At 39.4% G+C, this 22,225-nt stretch overlaps 1 protein-coding gene across 1 annotated transcript in view; it reads right to left on the bottom strand.

Annotated features, from left to right (window-relative positions):
* The window catches only part of SLIT3 (slit guidance ligand 3), a 488,331-nt gene that overhangs the window by 7,058 nt on the left and 459,048 nt on the right, over nt 1-22,225 (bottom strand). Inside the window, exons 30-33 of the mRNA XM_075209818.1 lie at nt 19,571-19,708; nt 18,253-18,493; nt 10,823-10,953; nt 824-978 (exon numbers count right to left, since the gene is read on the bottom strand). Coding sequence (XP_075065919.1) covers nt 824-978; nt 10,823-10,953; nt 18,253-18,493; nt 19,571-19,708 — 665 coding nt within the window. The remainder of the gene's footprint in view (nt 1-823; nt 979-10,822; nt 10,954-18,252; nt 18,494-19,570; nt 19,709-22,225) is intronic.

Raw genomic sequence — 22,225 nt, 5'->3', positions numbered from 1 at the left:
CAGAGTGGGTTCTCGGGAGGGTGGCCAGGATTGCTGGCCCTGTGTCACCATCAGGCCCTATAGCAGCTGCACCCCCAGCAGTGACTGATTGAAGCTACTTGCAAAAAGTTAATCAACTTTCTAGAATCAATCAATTCATATGGTAACAAATAAATTAAAAAAATATAAACTATGTGACTAAATCTAGTAAAAGGCAACTATTCATAGACTTTTATTCTTATAAACGTGCACTAAACAAACAGGCTTAAGTTATGCACAGATAATGTAAAAAACTACCTTGCATTAATGACGTGGATAGCTTTACATTAGAATCAGTCATTGGTAGAATCATCAACATTTATTTATATAGCGCCAACAAATTCCATAGCGCTTTACAGTTCTCAGCACTACCATACTTATATCACCAACATTTGGATTAGGGTCTAAGCACACAAACTTTAATTAATTGAGATTTTCCTCTCCACCATTCCCTTATCAAAAATGGAAGAGAGACAGATTCTCACATACAGATCACTGAGCTCTGTGCAGTGACTCTGCTGCGGTGCATCTCTCCTCTTATCTCTTGCCAGAAACAAAAAGGAGGGGAGACTTCTTAATTAACACCCAAGTGCAGTGTGATCAACTAAACACATCTCAGGCATGAGAGTATCCTTCTGTCATTATATATTCACACACAACATGTCTTCAGCATCGTATTCCATTAAAGGAGACAAGTAGCATTATAATTCTACCAGCATTATATATACCAGCATTAACAACATATTCTTTAAACCAAGTGCATCACATTAATACCCCCTAAAGTCTGATTCTGAAAGATATGTACCTCCAAGATAAAGGGGTGTATTCAGGTTCAGTGATGGTTGCTTTTGAAGCTTGCCCAGGCTTTTAGGTGCTCCTTTATCAACAACAAGGCTAAGGCTTTGATTCAGCATCACAAGCTCAACGGTATGGAAGAGGCCGTCGTTGACCGTTTCTACACTGTAAGCACAATATAAAATCATTAAATTCACCATGTTGTCCATCATCAGATCATTCACTGTAAGAATTCAACCTACAGCAAAAAGCAAATTACAGCAGGTACAGAAAATGTTTTCAGTAATACTGCAAGACACATGACATAGATCACAGGCAGTTCAGTGCAGCTGGCGGTGTGAGGAGATACAATTTTATAAAACATAAAACTTTTAATAAAAACATACAGTGGCATATTACATGCTGGAAGAAATTGGTTTTATTCACTTGAGTGTTATATCCTGAACAGCTTTGCTCTTACATGATTTTTAATTCATAGTCCTTTTGTGTGATAAAAAATGTTTCGATTTCATTTGTTCTCTATAAATATCAAAAGCAACACTGTCACTGTCTATCTACCTTTGCATATATTACTGTAGCACAATAGCAGGGGAGGGCTGGCAAATTTTAGCCAGGGGGACAAGACTCGATTCAGCAGCCTATTAGTATCATTATAAAGGAAAAAAATGTAGGCGACCCAGCCCAAGATAGCCCACCATGGGACCGGCCCGCTGGGCAGATGCCCCCCAGGACAGGCTGCCCCTGCACAACAGAGTCCTTTATAAAATGATATACTGTTGATTTACATAACAAACAGATATCATATATAAGGGGAAGGACTCTAACCAGACATTGGGACATCAGCGAGGCACCATGCAAGGAGTATAACAGAATTATTACTTGGTGGGATCATTTAATGTTCTTAATATATGCATGTCAACCATTCCGAAGCAGTTACTACTCTCAGGAAACCCAGAAGCCACATAATATCGGGACTACACAGTTAGCTGGACAGCTCTAAATTAAACACAATAAAGACTTTCGTTTCCCCATTTTAAACCATAATAATCATGATGAGGAGAAGTAGTTTATTACACATATAGTTTAATATTTTGAATACTGAATTAAATAGCCGTTATGGTAATCTCTGCCATTATTTTTATTTTGCCCAGTAGCATATATTGCAGAAGAAAACGTATAACAGTGGAATGTAAACAAAAATGCAAAAAGTTTTTTAAAAAACAAATAAAAATTAAAAAAAATATCAAATTGTACCTCATGATTTCAGTGTTCTTTACAGCAATATAAAAAATATCCACGTTTAGCTTCTGTAATGAGGTATCTGATTTATACACTAGGTGGTGCTGTTGTCTAGTAAATTACTTGTGGCTTGCGTGCTAGTTTCCCTTACCATTAAACACAGCTTTTCCAGTAGAAAGGACTAGATGACTTACATCTTAGCTACAAACACACAGTCAATATGTTTGGAACACAGCCAACAAAATAAAAATAAAAGATTTTAACATTTTCCTATGCAATCTCTCATCTTGCACAATCACCAAATAACATGCTATCAAGGTAATATCACTGGGAGGTCTATTAGCTCTTTGCTGATATTACCTATCATTAAACATCTGAGTGCTCACTGTCATGAAGCCAATATTTTAACAGTCCAAATTACTGAAGTCACTGTTTCGTACAACACTATAAATAAAAGCTGAACACAATGAGAACATGAACGCATGTGAATTTCTTTTTTTAAACAAGTATCTCACTTGTAGGGAGGGTTATTCAACAGCTATATTTACCTTCCATTAGAGTACAGAATGTGAAAGCTGGGAAAATATATACTGCATTTCAAAGTAAACAGAAACACGAGTGGCTATTGCTGACCATTATGCTGTACTGCGCATTTTCCTTGTAGCGTTATCAGAACCAGAATCAGATTCAATTAAAGAGGACTGACTTTGTCAAGATGCAATTTTCCAGATTTATTAATTCCAGCCTCCATATCCCTGTTTTCAGTGGCTACCAAATAAACACTCGTGGGTTAAAAAATATACAAAAGAATGTTGGGTTTTTCTATTGATAATCCCTGGCTGATGATACATGCAGAAAGGAAAAAAGTAGATTTAGCAGCGAATATAGTAGTAATTTTATTAGTGTAAAGAGAACTGACCTGCACTACTCTGATTTGGGGAGAGCATAGAAAAAAAGATAACAACAAATGTTTCACATTCAGTTTTTTATGCAATCATTATACAAAAATGTATTTGCAGATTTAAAGGCACGGGTATAATTCTTATTAATTCTTTTACATACAACTGAAGCCACATCCCAAATCTTTAGCGTACTACGTTAAGTAATTAACCTACTAGTATGCATGAGTTTTCTCCCACACTACAAAAGCAAACACGGAGAACATCAAACTCCACACAGATAAGGCCATGAGAGCCATAGATGGTTTTGTAGGCAATTGTTTTAGTTTACATGCAGGGCAAGTCTCTGCATCTACCATCATCTATTAAAACAGAATAAATCAGACGTGCTGACTTGTGCTAGCCACACTCAAGTAAATATTTTCGGCTCAATAGGTATGATACTAGAAATCATTATTTCCAGTGTTACCCTGCACATCGGCATTCTACTTATACTGCATTGTGCTGTGGTAGTGTTTTTCACAATGCTACTTGTTCCATTTCTGTGTTTCCAATGTTTGAAACCATTGGAGAGCCTATAAACAATAGTAAATCACAAGGAAAATGCTTACCAAATGTGAAGCAAATGCAAATTTTTATTTGCGTTCTAAGGCACATAAAACACCATGAGTAGCAGCATATATGTGATTGGATGTGATGTAAAAGGTTTCCAGAACATCTACAAACTGTTTAAGTGTATTAACCACTCAGCTGGTCAAGGTTCTGTTGCACAGAACCGGGCCTACAGTGTCTGAGTATTGCTGGAGAGATTGTGGGGTGATCGGGTCATTTATGCACACTTATTGGACCTGTCCGAGGGTTAAACCTTTATGGGAAGTGGTGTTCCACTTGATTGGGCAGGTCACAACTATGAGTTTCCTTCCATGTCCCACCATAACCCTCCTCCATTTCTACCCCTCACAGCTCCAATGACACAATCATTGTGTCACTCCGCATATCCTCATTGTCACTAGGGAAGGCAATAGCCCAACATTGGAAGTCCCCCGCACTCCAGTCTCTTTCTAAAATTGTTGCGAAGACTCAAAATAGCCATGTTATGGAGACCATTGGATTTAAATACTCTGCCTCTGTGCCCTCCCCCCTAATCAAATGGAACCCGTGGTAAAAGTTCTACATGGACCGGTACCTCACACAGGCCCAAACAACCCTTGGGGCCTCCTGGACTGATGTTTTGACCATATACCTCCGATATGTTATTCCATTCTCCACATGTCTCTCTCCATTCTGTTGTTTTCCCCCACTTCACATACTGTTTGGGTCTATACTTTCCTTGTAAGGTTTATTTTATTTATGTTTAAGCCACTTAAATAATAACGCTTCCGATGTATATTACTGTATTGTGTCAAATTTAGCCAAATGTGGTAGTCAGGGGCGAACACAAACATAGCTGCCACTATTTCTGAATGGAAATGGGGACATGCCCCAATCAGTCCAACTAATGATCTGCTTCACGCACACCACATCAATGTCAGGCAAGGCTACAACTTTTTGGATGCCAAAAAAAACTGGGAAAGTCTTGATAAAAATTGGGAGCCATGCACAAATATAAAACAGAATTGCTTTATATTTTCCCCCACGCAATAGGTTTTCTGCCAGGATATAGCTAAAATCATTAGATGTAGTTAATAGTTTCCATTAGATGTATTTATTTTTGGCCCTGTTGGAAGGAACATTGCAGTTAGGTTTGTGTAGTTACAATCAATAGTTCCATAAATAAGAGTGTGTCCATTAACATGATATTCTGTCACAAAGTGGTGTGCTGATACAGAACTGCATGGGGAAAAAAAAATAGAAAATAAAGCAGTATATTGATTCTCTGTACTATGAGGAAAACTAACATTTATGAATGTGCTAATTTTTCACTTGGGAGGATCACTAGGTATTTCCCAGCACAAAGAAATCCATCTCCCAGTACTTGTATAATCACAAAGCCTAGGACACTACAGTCAGTGATAAGGGGACTTTCGTAGAATTACTTCCGGATGGTAGCTACCTTTCCCTTCCTATATTCATAGCTAGAAAATGAATAAAGGTGAGATCAGGCATATCTATAGACAAATCTATTGCTGCATAGAAAGAGTCAGGAGCACTCAGACATGTTGCATTGAGGGCTACAATTACGAGAGCTAAACTAATTTTCATGAGAATGCGGCCAATCAATTAACTTTCATCCCCCCCCCACTACCTATCCCCTGGATCCCATCCCCTCCCACCTTCTTCGCTCCCTTTCCCCCACCACCTGCTCCCACCTCGCTCACCTCTTTAATCTCTCCCTCTCCACTGGCATCTTCCCTTCCTCCTTCAATCATGCTCTCGTATCCCCCATTCTTAAGAAACCTAATCACGACCCCACTTCTCTCTCGAACTATCGCCCTATATCTCTTCTCCCCTTTGCCTCCAAAATTCTCGAGAGGCTCGTCTGCAGCCGTCTTACCGCCTACCTTTCTGAACACTCCCTCCTTGATCCTCTCCAGTCTGGTTTCCGCCCCCTTCACTCCACTGAAACTGCCCTGGCTATAGTCACCAATGACCTCCTCTCTGCTAAAGCCAGGGGCCACTTCTCCCTTCTCATCCTCCTTGACCTCTCTGCAGCCTTCGACACCGTTGACCACCCCCTCCTCCTTCACACCCTCCAGTCTTTCGGCCTCCCCGGCCCAGTCCTGTCCTGGTTCACCTCTTACCTTGCTGACCGATCCTTCTCTGTCACCACCTCTGGGTCTCTATCCCCCCCGTCTACCCTTCCAGTCGGGGTCCCTCAGGGCTCTGTTCTGGGACCCTTACTCTTCTCTCTATACACCTCCTCCCTGGGTGAACTCATCAGCTCCTTTGGCTTCAACTACCACCTTTACGCTGACGACACCCAGCTATACCTCTCCTCTCCTGATCTCTCTCCCTCCCTCCTCTCTAGGGTGTCTGCATGCCTCTCTGCCATCTCCTCCTGGATGTCCTCCCGCTTCCTCAAACTCAACCTCACCAAAACTGAGCTTATAGTTTTTCCTCCCCCTCATACCTCATCCCCTTCTGACCTCTCCATCACTGTCGACAACTCCTCTATCTCCCCTGTCCCCCAACTTCGCTGCCTTGGTGTCATCCTCGACTCATCTCTCTCCTTTGGCCCCCACATCCTCTCTCTTGCCAAGTCCTGCCGCTTCCAGCTGCGTAACATCGCTTGCATCCGGCCCTTCCTCTCCCAAGACGCCACCAAATGTCTCATCCACTCTCTGATCATCTCCCGCCTGGACTACTGCAACCTCCTCCTCACTGGCCTCCCCCACTCTCATCTCGCTCCCCTTCGATCTGTTCTTAACACTGCTGCTAGACTTATTTTCCTTTCTCGCCGCTCCTCTTCTGTCTCCCCCCTCTACCTAGCCCTTCACTGGCTCCCATTCCCCTTCAGAATCCTCTTTAAACTCCTCACACTCACATACAAGGCACTCGCCAACTCCACTGCGCCCTACATCTCTACCCTCCTCTCTATTCACACTCCATCCCGCCCTCTCCGTTCTGCCTCTGACCGTCGCCTCTCTTCCCCCCTTATTACCTCCTCCCACGCGCGTATCCAAGACTTCGCCCGCGCTGCCCCCCTCCACTGGAACAAGCTCCCTCCCTCCATCAGAACTTCCCCCAATCTGTCCAGTTTCAAACGGGCTTTAAAAACTCACCTTTTTCTTAAAGCCTTGCAGTCTCTCACTTAACTTCCTACCTTATCTTCTGCCTCCGTCCCCCTACTCTCCCTCTCTGTCTGTCCACCCCTCCCCTTAGATTGTACGCTCCTCTGAGCAGGGCCATCTCTCCTCCTGTTTCCATCACTCCTAACTCTGCTCTCCAGCTACTTAGCCCTCCTCCTCGAGGACCCTCCACCCCCCGTCCCCTCTGGGGGTCTCCCTGTCTTCCACGCCCTCCTTCTTGGGCTCCGTTGTTTGCAGATCCTCCCTCCCCCTTCCCCCGCCCTCTCTAGCTGTGCATTGAGCTTACTGAGTTACTGTGCTTACTGTTTTCTGTACTGTGCTGTCTCACCTTGTACTGTAACTCGTTTGTCCCTGTACGGCGCTACGGACACCTTGTGGCGCCCTATAAATAAAAATTAATAATAATAATAATAATAATAATAACTAGAAACCTCTGCAATGACACAGTGGAACATGAAGTGTCAATTTTTCCTAGTGAATTAATAGACTGCCTTCTCATGACTTTTGGGGGTCACCACAAACTGGTTGCCTCCACTGTGTGGGTGAACTTTCCTGGCCTCAGTTGGTATACAAGGAGTGCAAATGCAACTTTTTTTGCATGCAAAGAAAATACAGTAAGTTTTCGCATATAGAGCTTATTATCTTGCCTCATACCAGAATCACCACAATCCCTCAAATCTCCCTCACTTTTAACAACACCATAAATCTCCCAAGCCCGCTGCCTTGGTGTCACACTTAACTCTGCCGTCTGCTTTATTTCTCACATCCAGGCTCTCTCCCAGCCCTGTTGATTCCACCTTAAAAACATATATCCACACTTCAATTCATCCTAAATGCTGCTGCAAGACTGGTCTTCCTCTCTCACCGCTCCATATTTGCTTCACCACTTTGCAAATCCCTACACTGGCTCCCTCATTCCTCCAGAATCCTATTCAAATTACTCACCCTTACTTAGAAAGCCCTCAACACCACCACCCATTCATACATCTCAAATCTCATATTGAAATACTCTCCCTCCCACTTAGTTCTACATATGATCAGCGCCTTGTCTTGTCTTGTCTCTGGTAACCACCACTCACTCGCTCCTACAAGACCTCTGCCGTGCTGCTCCCCACTTATAGAATTCCCTACCACTCCCAATCAGGCTTTCCCACAACATTCAAATCTTTAGATGTTCTCTAAAAACCCATCTCTTTTTAAAGCTTACCTTATCCCTGATGATACTAGTCACACTAATACACCATCACAGCTGTCCTAATCTCCACTCTAAGCCACACTCGCTCCTCTTGTTTCAGCTGTGCTCTCTTCCCCTTAGAATGTAAGCTCTCTAATGAGCAGGGTCCTCCATACCCTTTGTTTTCATGTCTGCATTTATTTTGTCTGCCTTGTACGTCCTTGTTTTATGGATGTCCTCGTTTTCCCTACTTTACGGCGCTGCAGACCTCTGTAGCACCTTACAAATATACGATAATAATAGCAGCATACAAATCATACTTGTCAACATTTTATGACACAGATCAATGGGCAAATGCAGGGGTGTGTGACATCTCAAATCGTGTCACTTTGGCCCCACCCACATAAGGAAATGAAGCAAATTACGTAACCGAGGCCCCCATCTGGGATCTGGGAGAAATGTCTACTCTCCACCACCAACTTAACAAAATTCAGGAGTCTCATGGGAAAGCAAGCACGTAGCACGTATTATTGTAACACTGCAATTCAGAGTGGAACAAGGACATGACTTCTCCCAATAACTGCCCCTACTGCAGCACAACATGGTTATGACAAGCAGCAAAATTGCACCTTCCAGCTGGATTTATTCAAATCTAAATGGGGCCCTAAACTTTTTTTTTTATTTGGAACAAATTGTTCCTTCCTAGTCTAACTATGAAACCCTATTGTCCCTTGTTTTCTATTTTTAGGTCTATTACATACAAATTCTTGGACTGCACCATATTGTAGACTCTGCTTGACAAACAAACATTAAATATAAATCAGCAACGATTGGCAGCAATTTTTCAAACCTGTAAAATGACAAAGCTGTCTATTAGCAAAGCTTGATACAAAATATGACATAGCAGTAACATTTTTAAAAGTAAATTTATCATTTTTATAGTTGTCTGACATGACATTCATTGGTTTCTCAATGATTCCCTTTTATTCCGCTGTGTTGTGGAAAGCTATTACATTCATTAAGTTGTTACATCCTGACATTTTTTTGTAAATCATGTTACTGTTGCTCCATAGTCTTTTCTATCTAGCTCCATGCTAATCCTTCCCTGCCCTCCTTAAACCAATAAAAGATTAGTGTGACATTTGCGGAAAGGCCAAAAGCATTATGCAGCAGCTTTCCAAATCTCAGCAGATCGCAGTGTAAAGGTAGCCAGCGAGCCATAAATCTCATCGTAATGAGGTGTCAGCTCAAATGGAGACCTCCTCCTTGATCAATATGAAGGGCAGAGGAATAATTAGCACTGTTGCTTCAGGAAACAGATCCATAATATCCTGTGATGAGGGAACTGCCTGCTGTCACACTGGCATTGTTTAATCGACATCTTAGGGCAACAGAAACCATGATCTGTGACTTCCGATTCCTCATCGTCTCCCCAGGCTCACCCTGGTAATTAGATGTATGTAAATGGACTATCCTTAGTAGACCAGAAAATACAAGGCTTAAGTGAAGTTGATCTGCTTAAAAACACCACTTAATTCCCTTTAGAGCTGCTTCATAAGGAATAGCTCTATTTTAACTGTGCATTACTTCCAACTGTTTCATAATATAATGCAGGACATGAGTATTTCCAAAAATGGGGTTCACTGGCTTTGGTGTTTCACTCTTCTGTGTGTAACCTTTCATGTGCAGCGTATGCACCGGAGCAAATAATAAATAAAACCATGTAAGAAAGTGTTTGCTATGCTCAAAACAATTGCAGTCTGGGTGCTACTGTGGATTACAATTCTGCTGTGCTAGTGCTGGAACTGTAAAATAATCTTTCAATGAATGATTCGATAGCAATCTGCAAACCAGGGCTACGCTGGGGTGGGGTGGAAGAAATCTAAAAACAATTTAACGTGACATTAAACAGAAAACAAATATTTAAATCTACTGTTGGCTTTGGCATCACATTCTGTAATTTTACATAATTACCCCGTTCAAAATGGTAAAATAATTATATTTCATCAACTCATCTCGCAGTCACAATTTTATAAACTATTTTAATGTAGCCATTCTGAAATGATCCACATGGAAGAACTGGCTTCCAGCTCTCAATGCTGACAATGATTATTGGTTATTTGGGTTGCTTAAGTATACTCCTATTTGTTTTAGAAGACATTAAGAACCACAGTCCAAAACAAACAGCAAAGACATAATTTCAGCTCATGAAAATCAACAATGACAGCTTAAGTACAAATACTGCTGCAGGGTTATTCTACAGTGACACTATAAACTGACCAATATAGTCAATGTATGTGCAAACATACTCACTTACACATTAGCCTTAATAATATATGTTTAAATAATAACATATTATTTGCAAAAGGCATACTTTGAAGAGCAGAATATATTCTTCTTTTATTTTGGTTTTGCCAGTACATTTATATCTAGTGATGCCCAGCTCACAACAACTATGTTATTTCTTTTTGCTCAACAACTGCCAAAATGAATGGGAACTTCCTAATACAGTTACAGCTACACATACCAATGTACGTATAAATGTGATTACATTAGCCTTACTTATACTAGGCGAGTGGCACAAAGTATACCAGATTTCTTATGTTATTAGTACCCCCTGTTGGGATAAACAGTGATTGTAAATATTCCTAGGTCCACCACTTTAAGACATCTTTTACTACCTGAGTTGTACAGCATTTTCAGGTGACTAAACACTGTAGGTATTAGGTATATTCCTTATGAAGAACCAAACATTTGCCATAACTAAATAATTAAATCTGTAACCGAATGAATCGGCCTGGACAAAACTCCTAGAATAATATCTGTGTAGTGGCAGTAGCTTTGCTGAAGTATATGCACAATTCCATATAGATAATTCCATATACATTAGCATGTCTCAAACTACTGCTACAGCGAGATGGGCTGTCATTAGTTTGTCCAGGACTTACCTATAGACAGTAGTCGGAGGAGAGCCAAAGGTGTCGTAGATTAACCGCACATGCCCTTGATACAGTTCCAGTGCTAAGGGATCATTGTCTCCTTTGTAGAGCAAAATGCCATTGTCTTTATCTGTGGCAACCTGCAAAAGACAACCAGTGATATCAATATCCTTATGAATGAACCTCCAAATAAGACTTATTTGCCTGGCTTGTCAATATGTCTCCTCCCATGAGAGTTCCAAGAATGCCGGAAAGCCCAAACAATTGCATGCCTTGTACAGTATACTAGTACAGTATACTTATAAATAAAACTGCTGCTAATTTATCATTTTAAGAGCACCACACTCCATAGCAGCGTCTTAACATATATATTATGTATATATTTTGGCAACCACATCAAGAGGACATGTCTGAAATGATGTTAGAACTTGCTTGTTTATTCACATCAGGAAAATAAAACTTTAGTCAAATATTTAAACTGGGGTAAGAGCACACATTGAGGTTGTTAAAATACTTCAGATGCACAATAGGGTGATGAAGGATGAAGCGTGAAAAATGACAACTGCACATTGTAGGGTAAACAGAAAAAGTATTCCAAAGTACATCCACATGTCTAACGCTGGTTCTCCAAACAAGCTCCAGGCTTTGAAAGAGCCAGAAATGCACACGCTGCACATATTCTCACATTGGGTACAGGCCTCATGATCTATGTCTAGTAACCTCTACTGCCTGTTTCATATTGCAAAGCCGGCAGCCAAGCTCAGAGTGACAAGCCCAACAGGACAAATGAGCTGTTCTTGATAATGTGTTTTGGCTCCTTAACTCAGATTCAGCTTCACAAGGTAGTCGTTCACACTGCTCCATATAAAAAGAATATCCTTTTTTTATTCACATATCTACTTTTATTAGGGAAGATAAATTTAGAATGGCCATCCTATTTGAATTCCGTTTCCACAGTTTAGATTTTTTTGCTGCATAGATATCTAAAGTTGGTGGCATATTTAAACATATCATCATCATCATCTGGTATTTATATAGCGCTAATAATTCCGCAGAGCTATACAGAGAACTCACTCACTCGGAGGAAACCCATGCAAACACGGAGAGAACATACAAACTCCACACAGATAAGGCCATGGTCAGGAATCAAACTCATGACCCCAGTGCTGTGAGGCAGAAGTGCTAACCACTAAGCCACCGTGCTACTGCTTATAGGCAGATAAAAGAGTGAATCCCACTATTTTAACACTTCAACCAAGTTTTTCATGATAATGTCTATAACATGGTTGCATCCATCTCAGCATCTATTGAGGAGGGTAGGCAGAAAGGTTGCTGTAGAGGTTGTAGAAAACGGCCATTAAAGCAGAGGAACTCCAGTAGAGGATTATCATTGTGTACATTAATTAAATAGTGATATTTTTAAATTTTTAATAGTGTTAGAAAAACACTAAATATTAAAAATATGTATACTAGGGGCCTTATTCATGTTTGTATGTATGTCCATTTGCGTAGTGTATCCTACATTAAATAGCGCCGAGCATGCCCAGAAACGGACATTACGCCAATGAATGCAATTGAAAGTCTGAATTAAAATGACACAACTGCAGACGTCTTGAAACAGAATGGAGGGGGCAGGGGTGGACTAATGTAGGCCATATATAGTAACAGCGTTCTTCCGACACAGATGCAGCCAATTGAAGTCTTGTATTTGTTGTAAGTGCGCACGTTTTCAGAAGTTCATTTTGTGCACATACAGGTCAGGTGTAAATGCCGACAGACAGTGATGACCGACACGGCATAGTCTTTCAATGAAAAAGTACACGTATGTGTGTCCCGAGCTATCACAACTCTATGCAACTAAGATATACTATAAAATTGCATCCCATGTATTGTACTCATTGAAAATCATTTTTATGTAAATAATGTGAAAAAATATATATTTGCAAATATATATTTATAATATAATAATGTTAAGAGTTATTTTATTTTAAAGAGTTGTTTTATTTTATGATCAAATAAAAATTTTATGCAGTCTGATTTGATCTATTATTATACATACGCTTGTGCACAAACTGTAGACTGTTATGTGTGTCTATGTATGACTAGTACTTATATCCAGATTCAAATCGAAACATATCTTGAGATCCAGTTGGATTTGAATGCGGTCGGAAACTACACACAAGTTTGTGCTTTTAAAAATGTAATTTACGTGTACGTTGCATTCAGACATGAATCAGGCCCTAAGTGTCCATATACAAGACACTATACTCAGGCAACATGGTCTAACTGACACTATGTTTTATCACTCCTACCGAGTTCCATCACACATTTCAGAGTGTCAGGAACACAGAGATCGATTGTTGCATTAAAATAAAATACCTGTGGAGGTTTTGCAAGAGGTTTTGTCGCTGAGGGCAAATTCTAAGAAAATTAAAAAGCTCAGTTGTGATTGGCTAGTGGTTTATTTTTTTGAGGGGTGGGGCGGAGTTCAAAGATTAAAACTTCTGATACCAGAGAAGTGTATAACATGATTATATTTAGAGGGGTGTTGGAGGTGAAGCTTAATATTTGAACCAAGTCAGCAAGGTACTGACCTTAAAATAGAGCAATATACGAATATAGATCAGTTGCTTCAACATTCAATGAAAAGTGCAGTTCATTCCACTAATTAATATATTTTTTAACTTAGCTGCTCTTTATGCTTGTCAAAATTCTTTTACAGCCAGAATGACAGAATATGAATTACTTGATATACTGTTCTCCACAAATGACACCACTACTGTGAAATGAACCTTGGTGCACAGCAAAGAATGCAACAAACTGCATCCAGATATCACCCTGTGCCAATCAATCATGCCCCGATTTCCTTTTGTGTCGAAGAATTGGAACAGTCCCAAAATCATGACAATCGGGAGGTATGTGCAGGAGCCGGGGGGCGAGACTGGGCTCAGCAGTCCACTAGGAACATTTCAAAAGGAAAAAAAAGCAGGTAGCCAAGTGGACTAGCCCAAGGTAGCCCAATATGGGACTAGCCCGGGGGTCATATGCCCCCCTCCCTCGTCCCATGGGTAGGTAGTACCACCAAAATGGATTGTCTAAAAGATATTGAAGACTTTCTAGTTCCGAATGTTCACAAAAGTGCAGTGCAGTCACTTCATTACATAGTGCAACCACAGCGTAACCTCATATAAGTCTTAAGGAGGCCATGCTAGATCCAAAAGAGAGAGTATCAACAAAATAGCCCTGAGCCCAATTAAAATATTGGGACCACAATGGAGCCCCCGTGTGATTGCTATCTCTATTGGCACGTCACTACTTTATTTTATTTTATTATATATATATTTTATTTATATATATATATATATATATATATATATATATATATATATATATATATATATATATATATATATATATATATATATATATATATATATCTATAATATAAATGTCTAGTGGCGTGTGTTAGTCTGTCTGTGTGTGGAAAAAATAAAACCAAGCTGCAGCGCCACCTGCTGGGCGGAGTTATACACTGACCTACTAAATTCTAAGTGTGTGTGGAAAAAAAAATTCAGAATGGGCTGAAATTTGGTATACTAAAATGTTTTTAATTTGTTAATTTAATTTGTTAATTGTTAAAAGTGTTTATAAAGATTTTAAAAAATATATATATATATATTTCTTGAAGGAGAAGTGACAGTTGGGAGTGGTTGGTGGTTGCCGGGGGTGACAGTGGGGAGTTTTTAACAGCTTAAGTAGCTTGATTTGACTAGAATGCATGAGTATCATGCACGGGTTAACTAAATTCTTAGTGTGTGTGGGGAAAAAAAACTCAAAAAGGGCTGAAATTTGGTAAACTGACATTATTGACGAGTTGAGGGGTCAAACTAATTTTCGTGAGGTAATTTTACCTCATAAACACACATGTGTACAGTGGCGGATCCAGGATGGTGCGATTGGGGCAATCGCCCCCCCCCCTAGCAGGGGTTTGCTGCCGACAGCTGCACAGTATGTGCAGGTCCGTTTGGCAGTGACAGTGTGCTGCCCGGCTGCTCTGATTGTGTTTTAAACACAATCAGAGCGGCCGGGCAGCACACCGTCCCTGCCTGTCACTGCCGAGCGGACCTGCACATACTGTGCAGCCCCCGGCAGCCTCAGAAGTCGGAAGGGGGCGGGGCCTAAATCGCCCCGCCCTAACATCCCCCCGGGGAACAAACATTTTCTAGAATGCATGAGTATCATGCACGGGTTAACTTGTATATATATATATATATATATATATATATATATATAATGAAATAATATATATATACACAAGTTAACCCATGCATGATACTCATGCATTCTAGTCAAATCAAGCTACTTAAGGTGTTAAAAAGGTTCTTGTCATGCATTTGGGCCTAGCTCAGGCCTCCTCAGGGGAAGAGCGTTACTTCTCGACGCAAGCGCCCTTTTTTAACGTGGTTTTGTCCACATGTCACCACCTCATCATTTTTCTCCATCACCTCATCCTTCATCTTCATCGCCACATCCTTCATCAAGCTACTTAAGGTGTTAAAAACTCCCCACTGTCACCCACGGCAACCACTCCCAACTGTTACATCTCCTTCAAGAAATATATAGGTCAGTGTATAACTCTGCCCAGCAGGTGGCGCTGCAGCTTGGTTGTTTTTTTTCCACACACGCCACTAGGCATTTATATAGAAGATATATATATATATATATATATATATATATATATATATATACACACACACACACATACATACATATACATACACACTCATACATACATATACACACACACACATACATATACACACACACACACACACTCATATATACATACATACATACACACCACCAAATATTCTACAAACTGCAAGTACGAATTGATAATTGTTACAAATGTACTTTCCTACACATCTCAGAGACTGCTTTAGGTTATGTAAATACATTGCTGTACACAAAAGACAGGACATTTTAATTATAATTTTGTTTAATTTTATCTCAGCACTTAAATCATCGCTAGACATAAAATGTTGAGTACCTATTTGTCTGGTATAGACACTTGGATACTTTTATTTAATTTAATTATCTACATGTCTGCTAGAGGAGGAAGTAATTGAATTTGGATAAGATACACATACTAATTGGCTGTCAGTGCACTACCTAAAATAAACTCTGTTCTCTATCTCTTTATATGCAATAAGTTTAGTAGTAGCACCACTCTACAAAAAATACAGATATAATGTTATAGAAGAAAGGGAGTTTTACAACTAAATCAAATATCTCTTTACAGAATCTGGTGTGGTAATTTCCTTCTTTACCTCCATTATATTAAAATATATATGATATATTCTGTAATATATATTATTAACATGAAATTCTTTTAGCACAATACACTAGGCGAAATAAAACAAAGCCTATATTTTTATCTTCACTACAGTACAATTTAAAGATAGAGTTTTCAAACAAATAGGTTTTATAGCAGTCTTACAAAAAAAATATTATTTCACTGGAAGAAAAGTTCTTGAAGATTTAGATTTTAGTAAAGTGTATTTAATTGATGCGGTCATGGCAGATATAGGCCAGAAGTCAATGTTGTGGGAGAGCTAAATGGATTTTACATGAATGCCGACATATCAGAGGATAATGAATCAGGCTCTTAAAACGTTTTTTTCAGAGAACAGGTAGCTGTACACTACAAAGGAAGGGGCATGCAAAGGTTTGCAATGAATACTGAGAAACACTGATTAATGGGCACTTTGATTTGTGCAACATCTTTAAGAGTGTAACCTTTTCAAGGAAAGCTTCTGCAGTTACAGACTCACTCGCTATTTAGTTGTTTTTTTCCCTGAAGTTGGAAAGACACCATGCCCTATTTGTTCTTCAGTAAACTAAGAAAAGCAGGTAGCATGATACCATCTTTCTCCAAGATAACTAAAAGATCACATTAGAGAGCTGAGATGCTAAGCAGCAACAGGGCTACATGGCATGTTTCACAGTGTGGACAAAGCCTACAGAGCAACACAATGGCAGTGCCCCAAGGGTGTCCTCAGCTTTCTGCCATGACCTTGGTAAACTTTATTCATCTTCCAGCTTGGCGCACACATTGCAGAATGTTCATTTCAGAGCCAGGAATGCAGCGATTGTTGAATTAGAATGGACATTTCTGGAGTTATTTATCATAAGTAAAGTCATGTTTGAAGTAATGACTACAAGAAAGGATGTCTATTTTAGCTGGCGTCCCAGACAATTACTATGATAGTCTCCATCAGATCTTTATGCTGAGAACGACATGATTCATCCATCTGTAAAATTATTGGGTTTCCTCAAGTGGCTATACGGACTGATTCTACCCTGCGATCAGAGAGGACAATACTTTAAAGACATGGGCTGTGGTGAGAGTGGTTTCAACTCTAAAGCAACCTGGCACTTTTATGTTTCCTAAATATTTAATTCATTATAGTCTACGAGTGTAGCGTTAAAGAACATACACACTGAGAACCACCAAAGCTTCTACAGTAGAACACATTCAGTACACAGATAAACCAATGCTCATGTAGTGCTTAGCACTTCTGCCTCTCAGCACTGGGGTCATGAGTTCGATTCCCGTCCCATATCCTTATCTGTGTGGAGTTTGTATGTTCTCCCTGTGTTTGCGTGGGTTTCCTCCGGGTGCTCCGGTTTCCGCCCACACTCCAAAAACATACTGGTAGGTTAATTGGCTGCTATCAAAAATTACCCTAGGCTCTCCCTCTCTGTCTGTCTGAGTCTGTATGTGAATGTGTGTCTATATTACGGAATTTAGACCGTAAGCTCCAATGGGGCAGGGACTGATGTGAGTGTTCACAGTACAGCACTGCGGAATTAGTAGCGCTATATAAATGATGATGATGATGATGATGATGATGATATTGCAAACTGGTACCGTGAGGCTAATCAACTAGTAATCATAGAGCAAGGAAGCACATATCATTAAGGGCCCCTTAGTACTCTCATATTTGACAAACATCAACTACACATGAAAATGTAAAAAAGTTAGCATGCTGAAAAATATACTTTAGTTTTACAATAAACATGTGATGAACATGTGTTTCTGTAACACTATATTTCTGACATTTAAAATATCTGTACAGCTGTAGTTGATTCTGGTGGAGCGCCCACAGTTAATGCGAGTTATTTATATGAAGAGTCAACAGTGACTGAACACTTAATGGGAGAGGGAGGATAAGACTCTTTTCTTGGGCACAAGAAGATCCATGTGATTTTTCAAATCGGTTACTTGTGTCAGGCACAAACCATTACAGTATTGACAGTAATGTGGTGAAATAAATGACCTTTAATTTAATGGTTCATATAACATGATTTGAAGCACAATATTTAAACATTGTGTAAATACAGCTTGTTTGCCACAATTATATGTCATTACTTACTTGAAGAGATATGTTTGCCTGTGGGCGAATTTTGGAACCAGTCAGTTCAACATAGGAATCCTTGCCAACAAAGTTGACAGTGATGAGTTTTTCACATCTTTGACCTGCAAACCCAGCTAAACAGCGACAGATTGGCTCCTGTTGTACCACAATGCACGGCGCTCCATTCTGACATTCGTAGTTGTCGCAGGGGCTTGTCTGGAGTAGAACCATAGGAGGGGAAATTTCGCAGAAGAGGCCACTATGAAAAGAAAAAAAAGTTGTTTTAACAGCACTATATGTAACAGTAAATATTTTGCCAATTAAAGAAAATATTAAACAGTAAATTCTCCATTTAAAAACAGTGTGATGTATGTAATGAAATATTCACATCATAAATAGTAATTACACTCCTAAATGTTATACTGATTGCGAATTGCGTGCAAACACAATGTGTGGATACAAACTCTGTCCCATTACCCTTAAAAACTATAAATGTCTAATTTTATAAAGAGCATGATCCGCAGACACATCCATGATGTAAGTGACTGTCCACTTCCTTCCTCTAAACTAACAATGTTTTTGTTTTACTTCATGAGATGGCAGCAGAATAAAGGAAAATGGTTTTAGAATTACTCTTTATTACTCTCTATTAGGTGCTCTTGTTACCTAGTTAAGTTCATGTAATTTTCTTCAGATCAATTTCATTTATCAGCTCAGACCAAGTGACCGTCTGTAGTGTTGCAATACAACTTCCTGTTTGACAGGAAGTCTGGTGTGTTTAATAATTATGTACTGAAACCATAACCAATTGTTACAATTAGCACATTCTTTGGAAAACCACTTTTAACTATAGGTTTTTCTTTACCCTTGTAGTTTAACTGTAGCCGTGTAAAGAAATTCCTGTCGTTATAGAGTTAAATGGCTGAGTGTTTTCTCTTTGTTCCAACTTCAGTATATTCTCCTGGTGATTTCAGACTTACTTCTCAAGCAAAGATCTCCCACAGAGAAGATCCCAACAGGGGGCTTCAAAATAGTCATAGAACAGATGGACAAAATAGCAGGACTCAGTTGGTGCCCAACAGTCCAAAATCACAGTATGTAGTTCACAGTATGTGTTCCAAAAGACACAGTCATCAGGTACATAATTTACTGCTCGCATTTTAGGTCATGCTACTTGGGAAGGAGACAGAGTCAAAACCATATGCTTCATTCGCAATATACTGTAGATTATTGACTTATGTGTACAATTACAAATGTGGCTCAGATTAACTAAAACCTCTACTAACATTATACTTGTGGTATAAATACGATTAGAGGTGTTGAAATGAATTATTACCTGAAGCCTTGTGGACATACACAGGTATACCCTCCTAAGTCATCCACACACTGTGCTCCGTGCTGACATTTATGGCTGACACAGTCGTCCTCATTGACATCACAGTATTGCCCTACAAATCCGGGTGAACACTCACACCTTAAATTGAAAACAAACAAACTTCTTAATGATTTAGAAACCTGAAAATTAGAAAACACAGGTTTTGTATGCAAGTAAAATGTGTGACGTCAGCCGCAGAACACAAAATAATCAGTCATTGCACATAGGTTTAAAAAGTTAAAAAAAAAAAGACAAAGTAAGTATAAAACATGGATTTTATTATGGCAATAGTAATATATCAAAAAATAGGTTTTGCCAAAATAAATGGTCATTTAAGTGATGTGATACATATAAAAACAAGATGTACTTCCCTTTTGCAAGCATTTCGCAATAAACAATGTTTCTACAATCACCAAGAGGTCTAAATATGGATTTTGATTTCTGATATTGAAAGTGTTTAAAAGCCTATTAATGGTGACTGAGAATTTCATCTTGGCTCGGAAAATGTATTCTTGGTTTCGCTTTGTAAGTGACTGCTGATATCCCCAACATATGAAGCGGTTATTAATCTATGACTGTTTGCTATAGTTGGGTCAATGAAGCATTTGGAAGTTAATCTATCACAGGGTGTAATGGCAATGAACATGACAGCCCACCTGCGTCTATGCACCGAGTGAACTTAAGGCTACATTTTATATTGTTTTATTATTTTTTTTACACTTTTTACTCTTTCCAAATGGAAACCAATCGTGTACTAAAACAAACCACACAGCTCCCACAACAATAATGCCTGTATTCATCTAACATTTTTTTTTCCAAATCACCCAATATTTATTCTTATATTTTTATTTTCCAGAAAAAAATAAAATAATCCAGCACACGTTTCTATCCACTTCAGAAGAGAATTGTACATCGTGCTGAACTAATAACAATTTGGTGGCACATTCTGGAAAGCAGCATTTGGCAGAACTGACTATTCTCTGAAGAACGCTTGAGTTACAGGTAGCAAATAATAGTAAATGAGGTGAAAACTGATTGGGCTGCGCCAGCCAAAACGCACAGATGTCAAGGAGCATCTTATAAAGCATTGTATGGAAAAATCCAGGGTTAGTAGGAAATTATATTCATCTGCTTCTTGCAGCAAAAAAATTATATTAAATATATTTTTGTTATCTCTCTTTGGAGGATGATATATAATTAGCCATTTACCATTGTAGTTTAATAGGTTTTGTTAACTAGGTGCTGCCATGCAGACTAACAATTTTGTTATTAGTTAGGGGTGAACTCCTTTATGACCTGTGGTAGTTTGGACCCCAGGGGCTGGCTGTCATATTTACGCCCAGGGAGATGAGAGACAGCTCAGCAGCCTATTTTAAAGGAAAAACAAAGCAGGTAGCCCAGTGACCCAGCCCAAGGTAGCCCACTATAGGACGAACCGGGGGGACAGATGCCCCCTGCCTCCAAGCCCAGCCAGCCCCTGTTGGACCCTAACAACCTGAACAATGTTTGCATTTTTGTGCTGTGATGGTTTAGCCAAGAAAAACTTTTTATTTCTGAATCAAAGCTAATTTTAGATGGTTCCATTTGAGAAGAGATAGGGCTTTATATTCTGAGGATATTAAATTAGGTATCATTATATGTTATTGGCATTAAATAGGGGGAAATGGGCATAACCACGAAAATACACTTTGCTCTGAATTCTCAACCATAGTTATTTTTATACAAGTAGCGCAGCCCTGAAATCTGCCCGGAAATGTTCTTTTTTTTAAGTTTTTATTGTTGACATTCTGAAGCAAAGCAGTACAGAATAAAAGATTGGTGAACATATTATTTACACATACTTGCCAACTTTTTAAATCTGTATTCTAGGAGATCGGAGTACAGATCATGTGACAGAGGGTAGGAGGGGGCGTGGCAACGTCATTACATCACTATAGCCCCGTCCCTACCATAAAATACAAAAATTCACGGTATTGACTAGCAGGGCTTAATGATGTGATTAAGCCCCGCCTCTCGCTATTCAATGTCGTGAATTTCGGCATTTTACAGGGTCCGGGAGGGTTGCTTACTCTTCCGGGAGAACGGGAGCCTCCTGGAAATTCCGGGAGAATAGGCAAGTATGTATTTACATGACTATGTATTAAGTAACATCATATAATCAATATATATTATGAACTACAATAGATAATTTTGAATACACCATATAAGACACACACCCTTTTTCACAATGTTTGAGATATAATGTCAGGACCAATGATATAATTTTATTTATTACATGCCATGTCTAATGAACATGAAGCCATGGACCAATTGATATGGTCCACACCACAGGTTTCCACCATCAGCGGAGGACTTTGCTGCAACAAATAACTGTCATTGTTAAGTGCTGCCTATATAAATCACAGAGGATTAAAGCCCAGTTTATTCTGGTGTATATGTACAGTAGGCAGATGGGATTGAATTAAATATATTTTATATCACATTCCTGTTGAACAACAGCAGACTACTGCTTTGCTTCTATCAAGTATACAAGAAAGCTTATTTCTAACATGAATCTCCATTACCTGCAACCACACTAGAGTTCAGAAACTGGAAGGGGCCAACCATCAGCAGCAA

This window comes from Mixophyes fleayi, chromosome 4, assembly GCF_038048845.1.
Source record: "Mixophyes fleayi isolate aMixFle1 chromosome 4, aMixFle1.hap1, whole genome shotgun sequence".
NCBI classification, from domain to species: Eukaryota; Metazoa; Chordata; class Amphibia; order Anura; family Limnodynastidae; genus Mixophyes; species Mixophyes fleayi.
This window is presented reverse-complemented; position numbering and strand designations above follow the sequence as displayed.